Source organism: Amblyomma americanum, chromosome 10 (genome assembly GCF_052857255.1).
Source record: "Amblyomma americanum isolate KBUSLIRL-KWMA chromosome 10, ASM5285725v1, whole genome shotgun sequence".
Classification (NCBI taxonomy): domain Eukaryota; kingdom Metazoa; phylum Arthropoda; class Arachnida; order Ixodida; family Ixodidae; genus Amblyomma; species Amblyomma americanum.
This window is the reverse complement of record NC_135506.1, coordinates 104,406,330-104,432,757: the sequence shown is the minus strand read 5'-3', so window position 1 is coordinate 104,432,757 and position 26,428 is coordinate 104,406,330. Positions and strand designations below refer to the sequence as shown.

General features: G+C 48.4%; 1 protein-coding gene across 1 annotated transcript in view; it reads left to right on the top strand.

Annotated features, from left to right (window-relative positions):
• LOC144108595 (uncharacterized) overlaps positions 1-26,428 on the top strand; it is a 162,880-nt gene that overhangs the window by 95,864 nt on the left and 40,588 nt on the right. The window contains exons 5-6 of the mRNA XM_077641793.1: positions 10,674-10,786; positions 20,515-20,593. Coding sequence (XP_077497919.1) covers positions 10,674-10,786; positions 20,515-20,593 — 192 coding nt within the window. The remainder of the gene's footprint in view (positions 1-10,673; positions 10,787-20,514; positions 20,594-26,428) is intronic.

Below are 26,428 nucleotides of genomic sequence, written 5' to 3'. Positions count from 1 at the left end.
TGCTTCGGGTGCCGGCTCGGCTCGCTGAAGGAGGAGCCGTGCAAGGCCTCCCGTCAGAAGTGGAGGCTTTACACCTGCCCCGAGTTTTTCAGGTATGCTAGTGAAGTATTGCTATTGCATTAGAAACAAAATCTAGGAGAGTGCTTGGGGACGGAGCAGAGACACTGGGGCATACCGTGAATCGCGCTTACGCAGAGAAAATAATTCCGCCGTGGTGGCTCAGTGCTTAATGCACTTTTCTACTGAGCTGGAGTACCCGGATTTGAACCCGACCGCGGCGACCGCGTTTCTATGGAGTCGTAGCACAAAACACGCTCGTGTGCTGTGCGATGTGAGAGCACGGTAAAGATTCTCAGTTGGTCGCAAGTATTCCGGAGGCCTCCACTACGGCACCTCTTTCTTCCATTCTTCTCTTAGTACCACCTTTATACCCTCCCTTATGGCGCGGCTCCGTTGTCCAACGACATATGTGAGGGAGTTACTGCGTCATTTCCTTTTCTCAAAAACCAGTTTTATATTTTAGACAAATTACTATCGCGTACGCTTCCACGGTCAAACTTAGGACGCAATTGGAAGTAAAATGTACCGAATTTTGACGTTTTTGGAAGTATATGCACTTGTTACGTTTGTGTCTGAAATATTGCAGACGCCTTTCTATTTCCATTACGCTCTGCCTAGCGCCTGTAACCAACGTTAAAAAAAACAGTGCACTAGCTAACTGTGTGAGGCATAGTTGGGTACTGTTAAGGATCGCGTGGCCTAGTCTGCAGCATTTCTGTACCCAGAAAAGTCGGTTACTTTTTATAGAGTTATTGGCTAAAGCTTTATATTGTCACAATCAAAGGGGAGGCCTGCGGAAGACGTAGAGGATAACCCAAAAATGAGGTCGGACATTTCAATCCCAGAGTTAGGTCTAGCCCGAGCGCGCCTCATGAGCCAACCACAGCTTCGTGGTCGTGAGAAGCCAACGCGGTGCTTGGCGCTTAGCATTTCCAACCCCTGCCCCCTACCTTCCTTGCGCAAAAGGAACGCATCATATTGATGCGAAATGAGCTATGTACAGAAGGAGGAGGAAAAGGAACAGGGGTGAGGTGAACTATACAGTCCCTGCTAGTTGAGAGGCAAGGAAAGTCAAGTCCGCACTAGCGGGAAGATAAGGGCACAGAACAGAGCGGCAGCGCAGTGCTCATTAACGCGAACAGTATGGCTTATGGCACCATATGAACGATTTAAGGCCACTGTCATGTCGAGGGCCAAATGTGATGGCTCTATCGGGAACAACTTCGTAGTTGACGCTGTTGAGGCGGCGCAGGACTTTGCGTGGTCCGAAATACCTATACAATAGCTATACAACCCATTCGGCGCACGGGGGTCCACAACCACACGTGGTCGTCCGGTTCTTAGTGCATGCCCCTGTGCCGAAGGTTAGAATGTCGAGCATCGACGGATTAGTGATCCTCGATGTGCAAGTGAGCCAGCTGACTGGCCTGCTCTGCTTGTTTTATGAAGTGGCCTGCGTCATATGGGACAGATTCATTCTTACATGGAAGCATCACGCCGAGCATCATGCGGACTTCGCCCTTTCTGCCATAGACGAGATGGAATGAGTAAAGTGCTGGGTTTCTGGCGTCGCGGTAATGTACGCAAAGGTGACATACGGCAGATCTCGTCCCACAGTTTATGCTGAACGTCGGCGTACGTCGAGATCATATCCGCCAATGTTTTGTTAAGCTGTTCCGTTAGGCAATTTGTTTGTTAATTGATTTGTAGATGTGAATTTGCTTGTGGTGTGGTTTTTCGATTACGTGTATGACTAAGAATTAAAATGTCCCGTACGAGCCAATATATAAACGTATGCCTCGGTCAGTAATGATATTCGACGGGCGCCGTGTCTAACCACCACGTCATACACAAAGAAGTGGAAAACTTTGTCGTTAATACCTTGCGCAGGAGCATTCGTTTGAGCTTGTCGGGAGGTCTATGCTTAATTTGTGGAATGTTATCTGGGGTGGCTCTATTCAATGCAGCATGCCATCAGGTTTCAGTGCGGGTTTTTTTACCACTGGCATTGCCCGCACATCCTGACGTAACGATTGAGCAGTAAGCTTTGGGCAGTATTAGCTCTGCCGGAGGATAGGGTGCGAGTGAAATCAGTGAGTCCGTAAGTCGGTTCGGAAGGATAGGCAAGGAGGACTTCGTCCAGTTGATCAAGTTTCCAGAATGCAAGTAGAGTTCGTATAGAGAACCGCACACCGGAAGCAGAACTATGATTGCCCACCAGCTAGGTACCGGGGTATTGCAGGGTGGCCACCTTCGAGATAGCCGATGAGCAACCGCAGCTCGGCGTTAGCACGCTGTCTGAAAACCAGTTCGGACGCACTGACTGCTCCGAAGATGCTATTGGCGTCGGTGGTGTTTTATGGATGAGACTGGATGAGAACGCTGCGACACGCTATCAGCGTCGATGTATTTCAGGTCGGACATATATGTAAGAAGAAATCGAATTTCAGCCCGCGTAATGCCCAACGTGCTAGGCGGCCGCAGAAGTTTAAATATTTCAGCCAGGGCAAAGTGTGATGGTCGATGAGGATATGAAATGGTTTACCATACAGGTATGGGCGGAACTAACCGGCGGCCCAGACTATAGTCAAACATACGTTTTCCCTAGTCGAGTAGTTCGATTCAGCTCGCGAAATTCCATGGCTGGCAATGACCATTACTTTACACCATTTTGCCGCTGAGCTACAACGGCCCCAAGTCCGACGTTGCTTGCATCCGTGTGCATCACCTGACCGCCATCGTAGTCTAAATGTGCCAGGATCGGGAGTGATTGGAGCCAGAGTTGTAACTCTTTGGAGGCCGTCTGCTCTTTCTGCCCTAAGAAAATGATTCGTCATCGCGGGCAAGAAGCGTCAGAGGGCTGGCGAGATGGACGAAGTTATTAAAAAAGCGATGACAGTAGGACGAGCTGCTCAGGAATAGGAGGAGTGTTTTGTTGTGGGCGGAGAACGAAAAGCCAGCAATGCCATCATATTTCTCATGGTCATCTCTGATTCCGTCAACACTCGCAGCGTGCCCGAGAAACTTCAATTCGACGAAACCAAAGAAGCGTTTTTGTGGTTTAAATGAGACGTTAGCGGACCGAACGACTTCGCGGACAGTCCTGGGGCATGCAGATGTTCTGAAAAGTTGCGGAAAAAATGAATTACGTTGTCAAGATAAACAAAGCATCTCTGCAACTACAAGAGCTCTGAACACGATGTCCATCATCCTCTTGAATGTTGCCGGAACCCAGTAGAGCCAAAATGAGAGGACTCTGATTTCGTAGAGCCCATCCGGTATGACGAAGGCGGTTTTCTCACAGTCAGTTTCATCAACTTCTATTTGACAATACCACACCTGAGGTCGACCGAAGAGAAGTGTTCGGCTTGCCGATCTAGGTCGAGGGAGTCATCGATATGCTATACCGGATAATCCGTCTTTCTTTGTCCCTCTGTTAAACTTCCTGTAGTCGACTAACAACCGCGGTGTTCCATCTTCATGTGGGCGGCAGGAGACGACCGCGGACTGCTTGACAGTTGGATGGCACCGTCTGCGAGCATCTCATTGACCTGCCTTCAAATTGCATCTCTTTCTCTTGAGGAGAAACACCGTAGGGCTGCTGATGTATGGGCCAAGCGCCTTCATGCGTGAGAATCCGGTGTTTAAAAACTCCTGAGACCCGCGTATGGAAATTGTTCAATATACTGGACATGAGCTATTAGTGCTTCTACACCAGAACATTTATCTTCATAAAACCTGGTTGTTTAATACACTGAAAAACTGATGGCGCAATCTTGGAATCCTTTTAGAAATTCACTTATCTTTCCTGTCAAAACATTTCGAAATGGAAGCGTTCAGCGGCGCGGCGTTCTAGGGAGTCTACCTGTCACGGATCTCCCCGGAGAACACTCGTACCGAAAGAATGAACTAGGCGACAGGTGTACCCACACAAATGCACATTTAATACCCCTTACGTGACACACACACTGGAACGCAAAACGAACAAAACTAACACAATACACAGAATATAAATACACACGACCCTGGCACACTGGTACCAGCCTGTACTTCTAGCGTTCTACTATTCGTGGTCGGCGTTCGTGCTCACGGTTGGTTCGGCGCGGCTGCGGCGTTGTATGGATCCAGCAGCCGGCGTCGAGGCGGCGTTCGACGTGCTTGGGCTGGCGTCGCTGGCGGCGTCGCTGGCTGCGTCGTACAAGCTCCCGGTCCAACCGCCCGTGGAGGTGATGCCGGTGTTGTTGGCTTTGGGGGCACCACCCGGATGGGTGGAAACAGCGCTGGAGACACCCCTGGCCGTAGCAGGCGGTAGCGTCTCGTTTACTCCCCGGAACGAGCTCAGGCAAGGCAGGAAGTCCACGATGCGAAGCCGTAGAACGCGAGCTCAACGCAGCAGTAGCCGGCGTCACACTCTTCCAGTCGATGCGTCCCTGACCCTCGGGATCCTCCGCTTCTCTTCTTCCGCTTCTTTCCCCGTGCCTCGCTCTCCCTGGCCCTTTTATAGCCTTGGCGTTAGTCCACGTAAGCCTTCTCGTCTTCTTCTCTTCTCCACCAGTCATCTTTCTCCACCTCACCGAACGCTTCTTCTTCATCTTCTTTATTCTTCGGTTAATCCATGTCGTCTTCTTCACACCTCTTCTCTTTAAAATTTAACTTAAGCTCCTGAATATTAGTGACACTACCCGAGTATGTATTGTTTCTGTTATTTTTACCTGCTTTCAGCGCATAAATGTGGTTTGAAGTCAACAAATATAGAACATGGAGCTGGTAGATTTAAGAATTACAACTATGCACACCTCCACTTTTCTCTGCCTTTAATTTTATTTCGGGTGTCCAGTACGTCAGATTCAACCCGATTATTTTCACTGTGCTTTTGAGATGGTTTTGGTAGTAACATTAACGAATACTGCTTGTATTTTACGGCTGGGGACGAAATCGCCTCTCTTACTTTCTAGGAGACAGGCCTCGCTTTTCTGCTGAAAGTGCCGAAGCAGTTTTCCAAGAATTGCGCAAGGCAACATATCGGACATTCAGCGATTGGATAGCGATGACGACTATATGGCAGGTTAGGGGACTTCAGCATGAAAAGAATGTTTTTGCATAAGAAATGTCAGCATTCCCTCTTCATAACAAAGGACGTAAAGAATATATTTTGAAACTGCGCACGGCAAGTGACCACAACGAGAAATTGTTACTCATTTGAAGTGCGCTGTTTTTATGTCATTTTGCTAATTCTTTTCATCATAAAGTACTTGCACAACTTTCACAGCTATAAAGTATTTTGTGGCATGCCCACTCGGTGGAAAAGATACGGCGAGGGCCCTGTTGTCCATTATATTGCACATTGTGCTGAGCTGAAACGATCAGTGCTGTTGAAAGCATATCGGTCATTTTTTTACCTTTGTATTCCTACCGGCTTATTTTGAAAGCGAACAAAAAATTTCTGCAGTCTAATGCGTCTCGGGTGTCAAGCGGTTAACCATCGACGTTTGTTACACTATAGATGACGAAGGCGCCACACTCACGCAAGAGGTCCTGCAGTTGCCTCTCTTCAACGGGTGGAAGGCCTGGGTTCATGTCAACGTCGTTCACCGTTTCTTATTGAACACTAGGTGGACGCTTCTCGCACACGTAGCAGTCGGCCATTTCCTGGATATGGCAAAATTTGCTTGGATTTGCTGCAGCTCCTCGCGGACCACGGAGCGGATATTATCTCGAAAGGAGCTCAGATCTGTCTCGGGATTGTACTCGAGGTGGTCAACGTGGACAGCGCAGACAATGTACGCCGTTGCCGGGCGTACTAACTGGATGTCTGCTGCAGTTGTCTACACCTATGCACAGCGTTGGCCAGAAACTCCGCGATAGTGTTGCGCGGGTTCCGTACTAGGCCGGAAAAGAGGTGCCACAGCTGTCTTCATGTATGGCCGCGTCGGTGCGATGGCAAAGACGCGTCACATCCTTGAAGTATAATGCGGCACCCTCGTTCGGAAATTGGATGCGAGAGGTCAGGGCACACTCCGCGTTTTCCCGGCGGTCACTGTTGGCGTACGTACTAAAAGTTGACGTTGGAATTCCGGCCACGTTGACAATGTGGCCTCAGGATCCTCAAACCTCATCCGGGCAGCGTCTTTAAGGCTGAAGTACACGTTCAGAGTGTTCGCGGGGTCTTGTCATCTGTTGAACGTCACAAGTCGTTAATGGTGAGCCAGCCTGCGCTTGGCATCCTCGAACTGGTCATCGTGAAAGGGCTTAGGGGCCCGTCGGGTCTGAAGGGTGAGAAAGAGACCAGCGGTAGAAGGACGCAGTCAGGGCGGGTGGTGCCGTTGCCAGGTTGGAAGGCTATGGAAGACAAGCCTTGAGGCCGCCAGCTTCTACGATGAACAGGGGTGGTCACGAGAGGCGGCGCGTCAAGTCGTGCGCAGGACAAGGGGACATCAATCGCACCTCCACCAGTGTCACGACTCAAGGAGAGCCATTTGGATAGGTGTAGGGGGAACCAGGAATAATGGTGGCCTTTTTAATCACAGAGCCAGGTATAGCCCGAGCGCGCTTCACGACCCAACCGTCGCTTTGTCGTCGTTCCGGCTGAGCGCCGAGGCCGCGCGGTGCTAGGCATGTGGCAATATATTCGCCTCGGAAAAATTGCGTCGCAGCAGTAGCTAGCGCCTCAAGACGCACTCTCGAACACAAAATGCGTTCATTTGCGTAGAGTTGTCCCCAAAACGACTTTTCGTTTGCAGTGGCCGAAAAATATGCGCCACCAATCAGATAAGACTTCAGTGGGGTCTGTTCTTTTAAGATGGTGCAAAAAAATCTTGAATGGTGTCTTGTTGAAAGCATTTCTATCTGCCGTCTTCCAACCCAATCTACAACGCACTTACAAATTTAGTGTTTGACATGGCCAATATTTAAAAACATAGACTTATCATTTAAAATTACCTTTTTGAACGAACAAACTACTGTAGACAATGCCGCATAGTTCTCCACAGCTCTCATTTGGGTAGCCTTGCCTAGAACACTGCGCCTTTTTTTTCTAGATTGGTTTAATGAAGCTTAAACATTTCTATAGAATTTTGCCCAATGGTTAAAAATTCCTAGTAAATTGATAAATTGGTTGTTGGGGAAAAGAAATGGCGCAGTATCTGTCTCACATCTCGGTGGACACCTGAACCGTGCTGTAAGGAAAGCAATAAAGGAGGGAGTGAAAGAAGAAAGGAAGAAGGAGGTGCCGTAGTGGAGGTCTCCGGAATAATTTCGACCACCTGGGGATCTTTAACGTGCACTCACATCGCACAGCACACGGGCGCCTTTGCGTTTCGTCTCCATCGAAACGCTTCCGCTGCGTTCGTGTTCAAAGCCGCGTCCACCGGATCTGTAGCCGAGCGCTCTAACCACTGGGTCACCGCGGCGGGTTATAAAAAAAAATCCTAGACTTGAGAATCCGACCACTGGTGCATTTTGTGAGCCTCTTTCAGTGATTGCATATATACTTATCAGTTTAGATCGTATGCCGTCTACGTGCGGCCTCGGAATGCTTCATGATCCAGGCGCTTATTGTATTAATTTAATATGACATGATTTTCACTGCGCTGCTGAGGAAAGCGGATGAGAAATATGTTTTCATTACTCTCTGGCACTAAAAATTTCTAGACTTGATCGCATGCCGTAGACGGCATGAGATCTAAACTTATGAGCATATATGCAATCACTGAAAGAGGTCCACAAAATGCGCCCCTGGTCCTATCCAATAAACGCTGACTGTGTAGCTCAAGTTGAGGCGAAGCAAAATGACTTAGGTACCCTACAGTAGCGCGAATAATTTGCATGAAGCAATTAAATAAAAACTCACACCACAGCTTCAAGTTTGAAACGCCGTCCGATGTTCCCGCTTTCGCTGCGGTGCGAGTAGACAATTTTCAAGAGATGTTCAATTTTTCGAGACATGTTCTAGTTTTTAATTTGGCGATGATGGCTTTATGATCGCAGAGTTGTTGTATGGAGATTTATTGGATTTTATCTTATGTGTTAATTCAATCAATCGCCCTCACCACCATAATGACAACGATAATATGCCTGCCATACTGCCTTTGACCAAAGATATCGCGCCCGCTGATATCAAGCTCGTGCTAATAATTGTTGAGCAGCGTGGGGCTATGACTGAAAAATTACAAAAGCGCGTGCTCGAGTCGAAATTCTTTCGACAAAATAATTTCGTTTGCTTGGAGACTGCACGGCTTACACTGAAGGCCGAACTGACCTGTAACAAGCAACACTCCGATTCTGAGGATAACAGCTACTGGCTGCCCAACCCATACAACCTGGCAGCCCACTCTGATTATCCTTGGCGCGGAAGTGGTCGTTCTGAACACGGGCACTTGTGGACCCGCGCTATTTCTTACGTAGTGCGTGTGTCGCATCAGCATTTGCGAACTATCAGGACGCTGTATTGAAATAATCTAGAATTATCACAACGGTATATTGCAGTACTCACGGGTGTTTTTTTTTCACACTTAAGCAATGGTGCCCACGATGAAGCTGGACACAAGGATGCTGCAAACTGACGCGATGTTTTCCAGGCTTTCACAACAGGTAGCAAATGTACACATTTCACCACTATTTTAATATTTAGAAGCATGGCCGCTAAAACAAACAAATTTAACGAAGGTAGCAATGTAGACAGTTTCACCGGCATTTAAATGTTTAGTAGCTTGAAATAAAGGGGACGAAACTGCTTCATAATGAAAAGCAGAAATCTTGTGGACGCCCTTCATTTTTCCTGTGCGAAAGTACACAACGGCCTGGCACAGTGTTGCTTCAAGTATGCACCCAGGAAGGACAGTGAACTGAAAAGTATGTAAACAGGGTCATACCTTTTGGGGTCATGTGAATGTCTGCTGCTGCTACCGACTAGACGTGGAGGTCTCCCTGGACAGGAGCTAAAAGGAAAACGCTCCCTAAAAACCGTCCATAGCCGAAAAACAAGATTGATCTTGCGCGGGACGCAAAATTATAACTTTTCTTCCTGTCATCTTCATTTCGCGTTTGGCAAAACTCTAAAATATGCGTTCCATATTCAATGCTTTGTCACTATTTCGCCTTGAGCACTCGCCAGTATTTATGCTCGTATTTGTGTTAGAACAAAGAGCTGATGTGCGCCATTGCGGTTATGACAGCAAGCACGTTCCCCGGTTACAATAACACAGGCCTTCCAAATTTGAAGTTTCCCTGTTCACTGCTGGTAGCTGAAAAATGGATTTTTTAACTGCAATAAATTATTCCTTTTTCTGTTACATTTAGTTGGCGCTTTGAACATATAGATTGTACACTTGTTATATAAAACAATTGATTTGATCAGGCAGGAATCAAGAGCCTGCAGTTTCTATTTTATAGCCGTCCCTCTATGCGCAAAACAGCGCAACTGAAGAATATCCTGTAGACACTTGAGTGAAAAGTGGTGGTCAGTGTAGACGCTTAGCATACTAGTTAATTGCTTTGCTACGTTGTCATAGAGTGTGCAATATGCCAATGCCATCTTTTTAGTAATAATATCAAAGCACTGGTAAGAAATGAGAATTTTTGTGTTTGTAATAGTATTGTTCCTAAGTTACGAATTAATTTTTAATGTTAATTATTAATAGTTTTAATCAATAATTTTATTATATTAATTAATAATCTTACATCTATAACTAATTTTTCGTCTGCAGAGTTTGAGTATCTCCTAAAGCATTGTGATCAAGAGCACAAAACTCTTTGCGTGGGGTGTGGGTGTTGCACACAAAAAGTATGGAATTACTTCAAGGTTGTTTTATTTTTGCTTCGCTCTAGGTCAGTACATTCAAGTCCAGCTTTCTCGGGCAAAAATTTTGAAAATTAATTAATTGAAACACTTTTATGGACATATTGAAATTAATGCTACATTATTCGGATATGTAGCAAAGTGTTTCTTTTGCACTCTTTCCACTGATAGCATCGAACAGCTAAGACTGACGTAGAAAACCAATGGTGAACGCTTTTGACGATAGCAAAAACGTTATTAGAAAAAAAAAAATACAACACTGCCGTCCGGTGATCTGCGGATATAGTGATTGTTGCAGTGAAATGTTACGTTATATGAACCAACTGCTTTCATAAAGAGTTTCCCGCATAAAAATGTTTTCGTCCAGAATTGCTGAGGTTGTTCCAACTTCTCTGCGTTTTTCTATTTTCCTCTTGATAACATAATCTCGCATAATAATCCCTATTGGTGCCTTTGCGGATAATGCAATTTATTCAGCTGTTCATCCCACTTCATTATTTTTCGTTAAGTAGTCAGATTGCAGCTTTCAATCCAATTGCGCAAGACCTCCAGATCTGATTTTTTGCCTGACGCTTCCACTGATTCTGGTTATCTTTTTGCTACTCTTCGTTCGCATTATGGGCCTCCTACTGAATTTATATTGTCTCACTGTCAGTGCCGCGACCGATATTTGTGATTGTCGCCAGGCTTTAAGCCACTATGCATTTGTTACTGAAGCATGCACTTTATCTCAGGTGTAGACCATTCTTAGTTTTTGTCTAGGGTATTAAATTGTGTAAAAAACAGGTCGTGACTAATGTTTGAAACTCGTTTTCAGCAATTTATTGATTCCATGAGAGGCGTTGCTCCAGACAAATTAATATTGCTAATTGATTATTACTTGATCGATATGGAAATGCCTACAACAATAGATACAACGAAATTCGATGGGTAAGAAAATGAAAAAATTTTTGCACGGCCTTGCACGCTGACATTTCGCGCTCAGTACGCGTGACAAGTAACGACGCTTAGGCGCGGCTAACAGACTACACCCTCTGGGAAAATTCACTCAATACGACAATTGATAGTGAATACGCACTTCCTGGTCCATATCGCCTGTCACATAAAAAAGCGTTTTTGTAAGCTTCATTTCAATAAGGAATTTCTCCCTCACTCACTCACTCGCTCGCTCACTCACTCACTCACTCACTCACTCACTCACTCACTCACTCACTCACCCACTTTCTCACTCACTCTCTCACTCGCACACAAAAGGTCATTTAGAGTGGAATGTAGTCTTTCCTCACACGCAGAGGATAACGCTTAAACAACCGTGTTACACACTCAAAACAAGTATGAGCTTTTTTAATTAGTCCGTAGATTGGGAGGCAGGTCTACCCGCTGCATAATGATAAGTCTCTCTTTGAAAATCGGCGGTGACTCTACGTTCTGTGGTACAGCCGTTTCGTCGTGCCCAAGACGGAAATGAGAGCGGCCCGCGTATAGTGCTTTGTGCCGCAGAATAGAAGACCAATAGACATTGACGAGAAGACCCCGGAATGTGCCAAACCGAATCTATTGGACAGAGAATTCGAGGTGTAGAGCCTGCGGTGCGGGTCACCTTCTTTAGGCAAGCCGAATCCAATGTCCCAAATGTCGTGTTGTAGAAGCGCTACGACATGTTCATGCTGGAAAAGAAATCCCGCTCCGCATTAATACCAAGCACATTGTGCAGTAGAAAGGAAGAAAAATACACATTGAGAAGAACACCCTAGAATGATTGATGCAGACGCCAAAAGACTAAATATTCAGCATGGCGACCCTGTGGTGAAGTGAGATTCTTGACGCAACGCTGCTTCAGTGTGCCGCTTTCCGTGCGTTACGTTACGATATGCGCTATAGCGCATATTGTAACGTCTATATATAGGCGTTACAATAGGCTCAAGAAGGGAAAAAATTGGCTTGCCCATTAAGACCGAAAACACTGCGCAGTGAAATGGTGGCCGAATAAATATCGGCGAGGACACCTTCAAGGGCCGGACACAGAAGCATTAGGAATGAGAACTTCGGCACGTATACCCTACAGTGCGCGTCACCTTTGTGCAGTAAGGCAACATCAGTGTTCACAGTGCGTGGCAAACGAGCGGAAATATGAACGCCTCGGTTGAAAGAAAAACTGAAGGGACGGAGGCTTTGCAGAAGCAATGCCGAGACCACTCCTTTCATGACAGTTCCGCTGTATGTGATCCCCTACCGTTACACGATGGCCACACAACATTACGGGTGACTTGCTACTGTAAGCTGAAGAACTTTTAATCTTTGAGCCGTATCTGCTAAATTTATGAGGTGTCTCCTTGTGGAAATATCATTGCGACCAGTTAAGCTAGCCCCGCCGAGACGGGGAGAGCGCAAACCTGTTAGTGACATTTGAGGCCTTCTTTATATAGCGACAGTGTGCGTGCTGGCATAAAGTATTATCTAGAAATAGACACCGGATTCTCGAAGGAAGCCCAATAACGTCCCATGGTGCGGCCCAAAAATCCGTTCTACATTCGGTCGACGGCCTGGTACCGGTCCGGACCGGAGCAAGCGTTTCTGCCGGATGGCGCGCAAAGAAGGCAGGTCCAAATGGGTGTTTAGTGTCCGCCTCGCAGACAGGAGCGGGACAGAAGGTGCTGGAGTCACCGAAAGGGGCACGGTACTGTGCCGGCTACGGCCAGGTTAACACTTGGTACGACGGAGACACGGCGGCGTAATCCTCAAGGCGATGCCTCTTCCGAGCGCGCAAGGCCAACAGGGAGTACGGCGCCACTCAGTGGGAGAAGTGCTCGAGTGGCGGCGGAGGTTTTTATTTTATTCTAGAAATATTGTCTCTGGAGATATTGCCGCCTATTGAAGGGGACGTCGAGGAGCTAATTTGTGACTTCCTGCATCCATCAAGACTTCCGTTAGGTGGGCATCGCGATGAATCCATCGTACACATACCGCGAGGAAGAAGTTTTTCAATTACGTCCTGAATTACCTGTGCCAACAAGTCGGTGATCAGAGCGCACCGAAGGCTACGGATGGCGCCTGAGTACTCGACGAGGGTGTCAAGAAGGCTTCTAGATGAAAATAGGGATCCGAGAATACTGAATGCATCCCGAACGGCCATTAGCTCCACGTGTGTCTACGGCCAAGCAGGGGAGCAAGGATGTTCATACGTTTGATGCCTGTGCCTTATTTCGTCCGCTGCGTCGATTGCCCTACCCCTACCAAGCGGTATTTATCTCGCATGTGCCCTCGGTGTTCTCCTTCGCTGCATGTTTCGGCGACATCATGACCCAGTTTTGGCGGCCTGCGTGGCCGCAACTGCATACCGGCGCGTGCCCTTATAAGCCCTGGCTCTGGGCCGCGGAGGGGTATTGGTGTTTTGGTTTTATTGAAGAATCACTATTTCACCAGAAATCCTGAAAAGGCGAGGTTCATCTGAAGCCTCCCAGATACGTGCATAAAGGAAATCAATATCACCGCGATGCGTTCCGAACCTAAGGCGGCGAGAACAGATCTGCTTCGTTGGCCAGTGCACGAGAGCACGAAGCTACTGCCGCAGCCGATAAGTCCTCGTATTAAACTACAACACACTCGCGCTGTGCAGTCTACTGGTCGTCCTCATCAAATTCCATCAAATTTTTCCTTATTTAAGAACTGAAGTCCTTAGCAAATGGCCTCGTGTCTTAGTTTATAAATAAACAGCTCATTCATTCGTTCGTTCATTCATTGATACGTGCGCAAAGGTCACGAAAGGAAACAAAACCAGCGTAACTTGCTCCCCAGGTGAGTGGACACTTCAATGGTTCTTTGACCTGCTCAGCGGGGTAAGAGAGAGAGACAGACAGCAATAAATTTAAAGACTAGAGGAACTGGGAAACGCAGGTCTCTCGCTCCCCGCACGACCGCACTGCAATATATGTTCAAGACTTTACGGAGTTCCGTGACATGGGCAGCCTAGGCAGTGGCGACCTTCTGCATAGCAGGGTACCATGATCGCAGTGGGATCTCCCATTCCTCCCAAGTGGTCAGAAGCTCCGGGCGCCGCGGTGGAGGGCCTGCAGGGCAGTCAATGAGAATGTTGGTAAACTAGCGTGTTGGTGGTTGAACTGGGTGCAGGAGGGGGTGTATGCTTTCGGCTGGATGCGGAAGAGCAAATAGGTGGAAGGAAAAGTGCGGTTATGTAGGCGGCGCCATTGTATTAGGTTCGAGGCATAGCTGGCGTTCGACGCGATATGCCGCAGTCAGCTCGCTGTAGGCATGCATGCGCTTCTGAGAAGAGCCCGACTCCAACACCGCCACTGCCCTGTTGATAAGTCCCTGGGCGTGGTCATTGGCGGCTTCATTGCCGGGATTCCTAGAATGCGTAGGCACCCATATCTGCTCCACATGTCGGGCGGGTGTACGGGGGGGCAGCTGAGAATGCGGAATGCAGCCTCATGGACTCTGCGTCGTGAAAAATTTAAGAGTCAAGTTTTTGAGTCGTTACTGACATACTGATCATTAGTTTGTGTAACGGCAAGCGCCACTGCCGCCTCTTCTGAGGATTCTGGGGTGGTTGTGAAAGGTAGGCGATGCGTTGGAGTGTGTGGTGAACGAATGTTACTGTCGCGTCTTCGCTCGTGCCAGCTGCGTTCGCCCATACGATGTGGGCTTCGGATTCGTTGTGTTTGTAGAAAGCTTTTGCACGGGCTATGTGGTGGGTCGAGTGACTGGTGGCGTGGGGTTTTCGATGGAGGGATTTTACTTGAGCTGCATGTCTAAGGCGCGTGGGCTGATAGTAGTGCGAGGCTGGCTTCTGGTATGCGAATTCAAAAGGTGTCAGGTATGTAACGTCCTGTGAAAGACTGAGGTAGGCGTATGTATTGTGTTTTCTGTGGGCCTCAGTGACTTTGCTCGTAGTGTTATACAGGCCCAAGCTGGAGACGTTCCGCGCTTTGGGTGCTAGGGGGAAGGTTGGGGGCCATTTTATAAGCTTTATGGAGATTAGCATCTGTGGTGACAATTTCTGCATAGGCAAGGCAGCAATATGGGCTAGTTGGTTGTACATTAGGTGGGAATAACGCGCTACACACTAACAAAACGATAACTGGAACGGGGGACACCGGAAAAGCGCGCACTAACAACTGAGATTTATTCTGGTACGAGGGTACATAAATAAATTTTTCGAACATGCTGAAACAATGAATTCATTGCCAACGGCTGTGTCACATGCTCCTTCGTTTCTTGATTAGATGCACCTCGTCACTTGATAACAACACCGAGAGTATGCTTACGCACTCGTCTTCACCAGCCTCTCATATCTCAAAGGTTTCTTTTATTTCTCTTTCTTTCTTTTTCTTTGCCCGAGCTAAAACTGTAGTCCGATCAAATTTAGGCGAACATTTGTGATTTGCGCAATGGGGGGCGAGGTTTCCAGGATTCGTTATTTTTCCTAAGTTTTTACTGTGCTCTTTCAATCTGGTGTTTAGACATCTGCCTGATTCACCTATGTAGCTCATGCCGCATGACAAGGGAATGCGGTAGACATTCTACGAAGTTTTCTTGGTGTGCGATACCACAAGTGCTAGGTATTTTTTTCCTCGATTTATTCATTTCATGACAAAGGCTCACTAACTTCCGAGGTGCAGTAAACACCAATAGAACATCATATCTGTTTGATACTTTCTTTAAGCCGCTTGAAACATTATGTACATAAGGGATGACAACCACACCAGCACCCTGCTCTGCATGCTTTTTCTGCGGTATTTTGCTATCCAGTGGCTTTTGTAGATTCTTTTCAGCACTCTAAGTTGGCGAAAAAGAGTTTAGCAAGTAACAGTTTGGCACAGTGTCTTAAGAAATTGTGTTCTCATCAGGTAGAGCGTAGCATCAAGAGGGAAATTGATAGGCTAAGGATGAATGGGTACCTGACGCGCTAATAACGTCTGTGGCTGAAAGTAATTTCTCAATGGGCTCTACATATATGTTATCACGATAAAGTAAAGTGACACCACCTCTGTGCGACGTTTCACGATTTCTAGTTAAGCACTGATAATCTGGAAGTTGTCCAACGACTGAGTGCTGCTCGTACCATCTTTCAGACAACATAGTAAAGTGGAACTGGAATGATAAGCTAGTGAAGAAATGGTCGGGCATGACATTTTTGTTTCGCACTGACTGGCAACTAAGATGAAAGCATGCAGTAGGTTTTTTATGCTCTGGTCGATCAAAATGAAAGAAGTCAGAAGGCGAAAACCAATCTGCAGAATCCATGTTAAAACTGAAAATCTTGCAATTATCCCGCGGGCATGAGTCTACCAATTTTTCTAGATCGATTTTGACCTTGATTTCATAAACATCGGGATGCTCTCCTTTCAGGACCAAATTTTTAACATTGTGATGCCACACAAACCGGAAATTGTTTCCAAGTGCCGACGGCGGGGTTCCTTTGGATCTCCGAGTTTGCGTATGTAGGCTTTACGCCTCAGGAGCGAAGGAAACGAGACCACTGCTACGAGCCGACACCAGAACAGAACTGCCAGTCGTGGTTGCACGAGCCACGACCAGGTGCCGCCTTTATTCTCTTCGCAGGGTGGCGCGCGCTGGCCGGGTTGTCGGCGCCGCCCAAGAGAGGGTGCTACAGGGCCCCCCGCCTAGACTGGAAGTCGAAACGGACGGAGGGCCGGTGATGGCACTCGAGCAATAACTAGGTCAGGCGGCGCTAGGAGTCGTTCCAGGGCGGTCTACATGTAAGCCGGTTTAAGGCGGTCTAGACTGACGGTCTCTTCGCGGCCGTTTTGGAGGATGGTGGCGGTTTTCGGGGTGGAGCGGAGAATGCGGAAAGGTCCGTCGTAAGCCGGTGTGAGTGGAGCTCGGACAGCGTCGCGGCGCACAAAAACGTGGGTCTAAGTGGCCAGGTCGGGGTGTGCGAAAATGGTATGGTGGCGTGACGGACGTGGGGGAGTAGGCCGGAGGTCTTTAACGCAGTCCAGCAGGCGTTGGAGGAATTCTTGGGGCTGGGCTGGAAGCTACTGGGATGTAAAGAAGTCGCCTGGAAGACGCAAAGCACTTCCATACACGAGCTCTGCAGCTGAGCACTGCAAGTCTTCTCGGATGACGGCCCTTAGATCAAGCAGCACAAGGGGCAAGGAGCCGACCCAGGATGCGCAATTGAGACGGGCAGCGAGGGCGGCCTTCAATTGGCGGTGAAGGCGTTCCACCATGCCGTTAGCACACGGGTGATATGCAGTGGTACGGCAATGCCTGGCGCCGAGAATATTATTAAGGGAAGCAAACAGGGATGGCTCAAACGGGCGTCCACGGTCGGTTGTCACAGTGCCAGGACAACCAAATCGAGATGCCCACGCAAAAATGAAAGCGTGCGAAACAGTCTCTGCGGTGATGTCAGGAATGGGAACTGCCTCCGGCCAGCGAGTGAAGCGGTCGACTATGGTCAAGATATAGCGGTAGCCTCGAGAGATGGGTAGAGGGCCCACGATGTCGAGATGACGACGGCCAGGGGGTAGAAAGGCTTGGGAAGGTGTCTTGGTATGTCGACAGATCTTGGGCGACTGACAGTGTAGACACCGGCGCGTCCAAGCACGCACATCAGCGTTGATTCCGGGCCAAGCATAGCGCTGGGTGAGAAGGCGCTGAGTAGCCCGAATGCCTGGATGCCGTATGTCATGGAGAGAATGGAAGATAGGGCGACGTAGTGAAGCCAGAACAAAAGGGCGAGGAAAGTCCGTTGAAACATCGCACCACAAGGGCTCAGGCGAGCAAGGATGGGGCACAAGCCGTAATCGGAGAGAGCGAGGGTTCGCTCGAAAAGCGGCGAGCTCATCGTCATTCTGCTGGGCAGAAGAGAATGCGGACCAGTCGACGGTGGAAGATGGAGCGTCTACCGCGACTATATGAGAGAGGGCGTCAGCGGCGGTGTTGGCTATACCTTTCACATGCCGGATGTCGGTAGTAAACTCCGAGATATAAGCGAGCTGACGGAGTTCACGTGACACGTACTTCGATGAGTTGGTCCGGAACACATATGCCAGCGGTTTTTGATCGGTTAGCACGTGAAACTTGCATCCTTCTACGAAATGCCGAAAGTGCTGGATAGCGGAGTAGATGGCTAGGAGCTCTCGACCGAAGACGCTGTAGCGGGTCTCAGCAGGAAGTAGCTTCCGAGAGTAAAAAGACAATGGTCTCCACTCGGAGTTAATGTACTGCTGTAAGACGGCTCCGATGGCCACGCTGGAGGCATCCACCATCAATCTCGTAGGGGCGTCGTTGCGAGGATGGACTAGAAGCACGGCGTTAGCGACTGCTTGCTTCGCGGCAGTATAGGCGGCCTGGGCTTCTGATGACCAAGAGATTGCGGAGGAAGGGCCAGCGGTTGACCGGAGGAGGTCGGTGAGCGGGCGAAGGAGCTCTGCACAGTGCGGGATAAAGCGGCGGGACAAATTCACCAGCCCCAGGAATTGTCGCAGGAGGCGCAAGGTTGTGGGCAGGGGAAAATTCTCGATGGTCTGGACGTGGGACACGAGAGGGCGGATACCCACTGAGGATATGTGATGACCCAAAAACTCGAGCTCAGAAGCACCGAAAACACACTTGGAGGCATTCACCACCAGGCCGTAGTGCTGTAGACGCTTGAACAAAGCACGTAGGTCTTGCTCATGATCATGACGTGTAGGGCTAGCGATGAGGACATCAAGGTACGCGAATACACTCGGTAGGCCCCGCGTGACCTCAGCCATGAACCGCTGGAAAGTTTGAGCCGAATCGCGTAGTCCAAAAGATATCCGGACGTACTCAAACCAAATGGCGTCGTGATGGCGGTCTTAGGTATGTCGGCGGGTTCAATGGGAATTTGGTGATACGCCTTAACCAGGTCAACTTTGCTAAAAATGGCGCAGCCGGCGAGGCGCGATGTAAAGTCCTGGATGTGGGGCAGCGGATAGCTGTCGTGGACAGTGTTGGCATTCAACGCCAGATAGTCGCCGCAGGGACGCCAGTCACCGGGATCACGCTTGGGCACTAGATGCAGCGGAGACGCCCCCGCATTGGACGACGGGCGTATAATGCCGAGTTCCAGCATGTGGTCAAACTCACGTTTGGCGATAGCTAGACGGTCTCCAAACAAGCGGCGCGGTCGAGCAGCTGCGGGTGGACCCCGGGTTACGATGTGGTGTGTCGCAGTATGTTTAGGCGTCTGAGTGAGGTTGCATGGCTTAGTGAGCTCCGGGAAATCTGTCAACACTTTTTCGAACTGAGAGGAAGGTATCAGCGTGCGAATGCCCATGGGAGCAAGGTCGGACGAGACTCCCGAGATGGAGAGATGAGTTAGACCGTCGGTAAGGCGACGATGTCGCTCGCTGACGTTTAAGTCGAAGTAGGAGAGGAAGTCTGAGCCGATGATCGGGCGAACCACGTCGGCGATGACGAGAGAGAGCTCACCGGAGAGCTCACCGGCAACGTCAGGAGGCAGGCTTGAGACAACATGGTAGTAGCGCGTCGTCTCCGACGTGATGCGGGCTAGGCAAAATTGCGCCTCAACCTGGTGGAACCAAACTTGCGGGTTCTGGGGCCAGAAAGATGGAAGGCGAACCTGCAGCGACGAGACGTCCTGCGGACGGGAATCCTGCTGCGTGGATGTTGCGGGATCGGTCATTGCTCGTCCTAGGTCACCAATGTAGGCTTAACGCCTCAGGAGCGAAGGAAACGAGACCACTGCTACGAGCCGACACCAGAACAGAACTGCCAGTCGTGGCTGCACGAGCCACAACCAGGTGCCGTCTTTATTCTCTTCGCAGGGTGGCGCGCGCTAGCCGGGTTGTCGGTTCCGCCCAAGAGAGGGTGCTACACATACTTTCTTTTGGGCGGGACGGTCTTCCCGTTGCATATTTTGATGGCAGCAGTGGGATGGCGCCCACCTGCGCTCGGAAACAAGCTGCGGAAGGAGCCGATGATAGCGAACAATCTCCGGCTGACGCGGCACACGGCGCGCCGGACGTGCCGCTGATCTCAGGCGTTCCGACGGCCTGCCCCTTTCTCCGGCGCTGGAGACCACCTTTGAGCGCCTGGGGTTCTTAACAGGCACTAACAATGCACAGTACACGGAATTTTCACACTTTTCCTCCATCGAAGTGCTACCGTAGTGGGCGGGTTCGAACCCACGACTTGCATGCACTGTAAGTGCACGGGCATTAACCACGGGTAATGGTAGTTATACAGAGCCCTACACTAAGGAGTCGCTCAAAGGCTGAATCGCTTTGGAAGCTTCATCCTATAATGTTAAACGAAATGTGCCATAATCCTATTGGTCTCCAATTCAAACCTGTACACATTTTTTAAGGGTAAAATGTTTTTCGTGGCTAAAACATAACAGTAAACGCACGTGATGCCCAAATCTTACATTAAATAGCCAGCAAGAATAAACACTTGCCAACTCTTGCCAGAGAGCACTGTGTTTACAATGGAGAGATGGTTATTTTCTTTTTGTTTATCACCCAACTCTTCTTACAGCCCACTCTCCCGGTATTCGTGTCATGTGCGTGGCTAACGCAAGGTTCGCTAAACCATAATGCATAGGATGCTTTGAAACGTCACAGCAGTATCAGTATTCATGCAGTGTATTCATTTACTCCGCAAATGAAACTTTTTTTCAGATATGGTCATGTGGTTGTGCTTCGTGGTAGTTACGACACATGCACTCACGAATGTCTGTGGTATGACAAGAAATATTTGGTAAGTAGGAAACTTGAGAAGAGAGTTTTTCTATTCGCTAAGCGCCAGATTATCTTCGCAAATGGTATGTAACACTGCAAAAGGCAAAGTGGCGTACTATCGGGTAGAACAGTGCCCAGGATAAGCTAGCACGCATTAAACGCCGCTAAGTTATTGACTAAAAGGGATATTACAAATTAGGTGCATATTAATTAATGACCGGTCGGAAGGCGGTGGTTAGGAAGAGAAACTTAGGTCTCCCAAATATCTTAGTTGAATCTTGCCGGTCATTGTTGCGAAGGTGAAGGTTAATAAGCCAGTGATTGAATCCTGGTTGCAGTCTGTGAAGCCAACCCATTCATCTTTTTTTTTGCAAAAGATTGAAAACGAAAGGAGTCTTGCAACGTCCAGGCAACCTGCGCCTATAACCTTCTTCACATATTAAACTGCGCCAAATCCTGCTCAGCCGGCTCAGTACAGGAGAACATTCTTTGTGCGCTTGACCCTCATAGCTCAGACAGTCTTCAGCGTGGCCTTGTAACGTCCTGCGCGTCGCACTGTACCCGTTGAACACAGCTTGCTTCGCGTGCGGCTACCATTACTGAAGAAGTGACCACTTAGCTTTGCAGCGCGGGCAGTGCAATACAACAACAGTTCAGAAAGTACCGCTGTCCGCGCTGTTTCTTCTTCACCATAGCCACGACAAATTTGGCGAACCACACTCACGCTACCAGAACGTAAATACAGATCACACGGCCGAGTTGTTTTCACACTGTACATCACCTGCAATAATTTTGGACAAGTTTGGAGGACCGGGTCTTTCGCGTCATACGAGATCATTCGTCCTTACCATCTGTCTTCCAAAGAAACCTCAGCACCTAAACTGCTCGTGTAATGCGCCTACTGTGCACTGTATCACAGGTAATATACGACCCGCTTTATATTGGAATCGAAAAGTGGGCCGAGGCCACTTTTACCAGTAGCGGTCTAGTTTTCATGGCGCATAGAAACATCAATCTCCTTGTCTTCTGGTACTAGGTGAGACCACAAGGTGGCATTATTCCCCTGCCTGAAAAAAAGAAAACTCAAAACCGCTACGAGCTAATTGGAGCGGCTTAAAGAATAACAAAGTAAGGGGCAAAATCACAGGAGCCAAACCGGCACGTAGCTATCGAACTTGTACGATCTTATAGATACATTGGCGCAACCTTCAGCAGTGATCTTTCCTGACGCACTCATATCACTAACGTCATATCATCGGCAAACCGATCTCTTGGATTTCTGAAACGTCACCTACGTCATGCTGCACCGCACGTGAATCTACTCGCCTATGAGTCGCTCTTCCGTTCTAGGCTAGAATATGCGTCTCCTGCCTGGCATCCGCATCAATCTTACCCAGCTAACGCCCTTTAAGATTTCAATAATCGCGTTTATAGATTCATTAACTCCGACATCTCTTTCAACACCAGCGTGACAGCATTAAACTTCAGTGCGAACTTTTGAACCTTAGCACTCGTCGTGATGCAGCTAGCCTTTGCGTGTTCCACAAGATATTAGATATTCCACAGTTCGCTTAATCATCCCTCATACTTAGTACCACCTTCCTGCATATCCCACCGCACTATGCATCCATTTTATGTTTCTCGGCCGCTCACTAGAACCGCTACGTTTGCTGGCTCATTTTTTCTCTTGGAACGGCCTTCCCCACGTCATTGCTGCCATCACCTACCCATCGACGTTTGCGACGAGTGCTCCCCGTCACATTCAATAATTGTAATCTCACCCACGATATGTAACCCATCCCTTATGTAATATCCCGAAAGGGGTCTTTAATGGAATAAAACTAGAAGAAACAAAATGAAAAAAGAAACATCCTCGAAAGCGCTCCCCGTTACTGTGCGAAAAAGAGATTCATTCGGAGTGTGTGCAGTACTTGCTCCTGGGGTTGACGGCGTGCGCTCTGCACAGTCCCGTCGAGCAGACATTCGCATCCGTGATGCAGCGCAAAACTTTGTACGGTTCGAAGAAGCGGCATAGAAGTTTCTCCGGCATGTATGGGTGACGGAGAGGTGTCCACACCAACACTTGGTCGTTGGGCCGGTACTCGAAGTTTCGATGTCAATGGTTGTAGCAGCGCGCATCAGTCTTCTCGCCGCCTGATGTGCATACGGGGGAGTTTATTCATTTATGCATTAATTTATTTATTTAATACAGCGGAGTCGCTAGACTCCAAGCAGGGGTGAGCACAGATACAAGCAAAAAATAAACAAGATATAGACGAGCGTCATGCAAAAGCAAACAGATGATGCGAAAAAAAAGAGGCAATAAACGAGGGCTTCTCATACAAAAGGCTTTCAATTATCAACAAACATTTCTACATTCGGGCTATTTACTACACACTTCGGCAGTTCATTCCACTCTGTAGTCGATTTGACAAAAAATGAGTGTTTAACTGTATTAGAATATGCACGAAATTTTTGTAGCATTTTTCTATAGTTGTAACGCGTACTTGCTCGCAAAACAGGAGTAATATAATCATGAGTGTTTATTTTAATCAGATTATTGTAAATTAGGTACAGCAGTTTCAACCTAGCTTTAGTGCGCGTTGTCTGAAGAGATTCTAGGCCAATAGAATTGATCATAGCTGTTACACTATCTGTTCGTTTGTATCTGTTGGCGGACATCCTGAGCGCATTCGGTGAATTCATACGTAGTGCACAGACATGGCAGTTAGTAAACTACTTTACTTAAGCTACGCTAATTAAACTATATTCAGCTGTAATTTTTAATTCAATTCAGCATTTTTCTGCGCTGGTTTTTTTGCTGAATGAGTCCGCACTGCTCCTTCTATGGGCAGTGCTTTGGCGTCGCGTTTGCTGAATGGAGCGCCTAGATAGCGAGGGAAACGCGCGACCAACAACAGCAAGCACTCCAGTCTCCGGCGAAGCGGCGCACGCGAACGAGAGACTATGTGCGCGCGGGAATCAGCAGCGCCTTGGTGAAGAATCTACCCTGGCAGCACAAGTAATTGGCCCAACGTTGGAACTGTATTGGCAAAGCTGGCCCTACAAAGGACCAGGATGGGACGATCCTGTTGCAATATTGGGCCGATGGCCTGTGTTGCTTGGGTAAAGGAGCGTTACGCATCTTGCAGCACTGCGTACGGTCCTACACAGAGACGCGCCACAGGGTCATCAGGAGAGCTCCATGACCATGGTATGCCGTATTGCATCTACGCACCCAGGTACTGCGAGTGCTTGAGCGAGTACTTCGCTCGAGACTGCTTCATATATAATTGTCATGCTGCCGCACTGAACTCAAGTCTCAATTCACATTTGACAAACCTGGTTGTGAGCTTTCGCGAAAACCAGTTTCTGTGGCCGTTTTTCAAGCCCTATTCTTAACTCAAGAGCAACACATGCTACAGCACCACCGCGGCATGCAATTTATATCCGCCAACATGCCTCCACAGCGGGTAAATTCAACAGCGGAATGGACAGCTTGTCGGTGCCACTGTGCATTTCCGTGACGATGAGCGTGAATACAACCAGCAGATGCAGTCACGCTGTTTACGAGGACCACATATTCTTTGAAATCAAGAGGGTGGGACCATTGAACGATGAGCTTCTGATCGAAGAGTGATGCGAGCAATTATACATGTTTTTCGATTAAGTTGACCACATATACGTCAGCAAAGTGGCTGTTGAATGAACTGGGGCTACCTTTCATCAAAAAAGGGCAAAGTTTCCAACACCCCTTTTAAAGGTCAGTGGTAGAGAACGCAAATTCAAAATTTAGTAGGAAGTTTAGCAACCGCTCAAAACTAAAAAAGCAATTTAAAAGTAATATTTTTTACTTTGGGGAGTTAATTGTAATATATTGTGATTACTTCGTGAGAGCAGTAATTAGCATTGTTCTTTATTAACGTTTGAGATTTCTAGGAAAATTATTAATGATGTATTTCACAATGTAATTTAATAAATTTTCGAAAGTAATTTTCTCATGAATGGCAGTGCACGTAGACATGGCATCCAATGTGATGCCCACATCACGCCCATAAGCCAGACCAAAGCCCATAAAAGTTTTTTTCTTGTTCGGCCGTGCTGTACGGGAAAGTCAAATATCGGAGAATTTCGCCCGAAGTCGCTGGACGGCTACGTACATTGCGAGTATATCCGCTACTGCTTTGTTGAGTCGTTCGGCGAGGATATTTTACTGCGGGTGGTAAGCAGTAGGCCTTGTCGTGAGAAGGCTCGTATGGTTCAACTTGAATACCTAGTTTAAGAGCTGCGCTGTGGCAGCCCTTCCTTGATCGGTGATTACGTAGGACGGGGTGCCGTGTCGTAAAACAATAGGGTGGATGAAGGCTTCCGCGATTTCAGACGATGTGCCACGCGCCACCGCCTTGGTTTCTGCATAGAGTGTCGGATAATAAAACGTGCCAATAGTCCACTTATTCTGAGGCAATGATACAGGGAATGGGCCCAGAAGATCTATGCCGACTTGGGAAATTGGTGTGCGAGGTGGTGCAAGTGGCTGGAGTAAACCCGCGGGCTCTAGGGGAGATGAATTGTAGGCACTGGCAGTCACGGCAACCTATGTTGTAGTGCCGGACGGCGGCAGCATGTTTTGGCCAATAATAGGCGTGGCGCAGGTGAACGCGCGTGAGCGTAAATCCCAAGTGGCTAGGAATGGGCTCGTTCTGAGAGATGAAAATGATTTTAGCGCAGATGTCTCACTGCACGACGAGGAGTTAGGCTCGGTGATGGTTGCTGGAGTTTTTCTTGCAGATGATGCCGTTGCTTATGGAAAATGAGAAAAGCTTGCGGGAAACGTGGCGTTGTATATTAGCAGCGCGGCCTTCAAGGTTGTTAATGGCACATCGTAAGCCCTCGTTAGTTCGCTGCCTTGCCGTTACTTTGGAATCGCTGATCCCTAAAAAAATGCCATTCACTGTGCTGTCAACGGTTAGCTCGACGGGTGCTCACGAGTGCGTCTCGGTATCTTCGTTATTGTGTAATTGCGCAATTGTGTAATCGTACTATTAAAGGCGGCAGCTCCGCATTGCTAAGGGGCCAGACGGTTCCTGGATATCGGCTAGCTAACAGAAGGATTAGTGGTCGGTCACGACTTTGAATTGGCGGCTGTAGAGAGAAGGTCAAAACTTTATCGTGGCCTGTACAACCGCCAGGCCCTCCTTTGGCGGTGTAGAGTTGTTCATTTCGGCGAAAGAGAGCACGCAACTGGCGTACGCAATGACTCGCTCCACACTTTCTTAGTGTTGGAATAGGACAGCAGCAAGGCCAGTGCTGCTGGCGTCGGAGGGCATCTCGGTTGCTGTGTCCTCATCAAAGTGAGCAAGAACAGGGCTTGTGTGCTGTCGTCGACGGAGCTTTGTGAAAGCCTGCTGTTGCCCAAACGAACGATGTATCATCATGAGTTTAACGCGTGAGGGGTTCAGCAATATGGGAGAAGTCCCTGTCCCTTTCATCAACATCAATCTTTGAGCGCCCGGTCTTTAAATCAGTCGAGGAAACATATTTGCTGCAACGAAGGCTGTCGAGTGAGTGGTCGACGCGGGGCAGTGGGAATATCTCCTTTTTTATGGTGTTTGCCAGGGATCTCTCCGGAGAACACTCGGACCGAAAGAATGGACTAGGTGGTGGGTGTACCCACGCAAACGCACATTTATTACACCCTACGTGACGCACACACTAGAACACAAAACTAACAAAACTAACACAAAACACGAAGACTATAAATACACACGACCCGGGCACACTGCTACCGGCGTCCAATACTAGCGTTCTACTATTCGTGGTCGGCGTTCGTGCTCACGGTTGGTTCGCTGCGGCT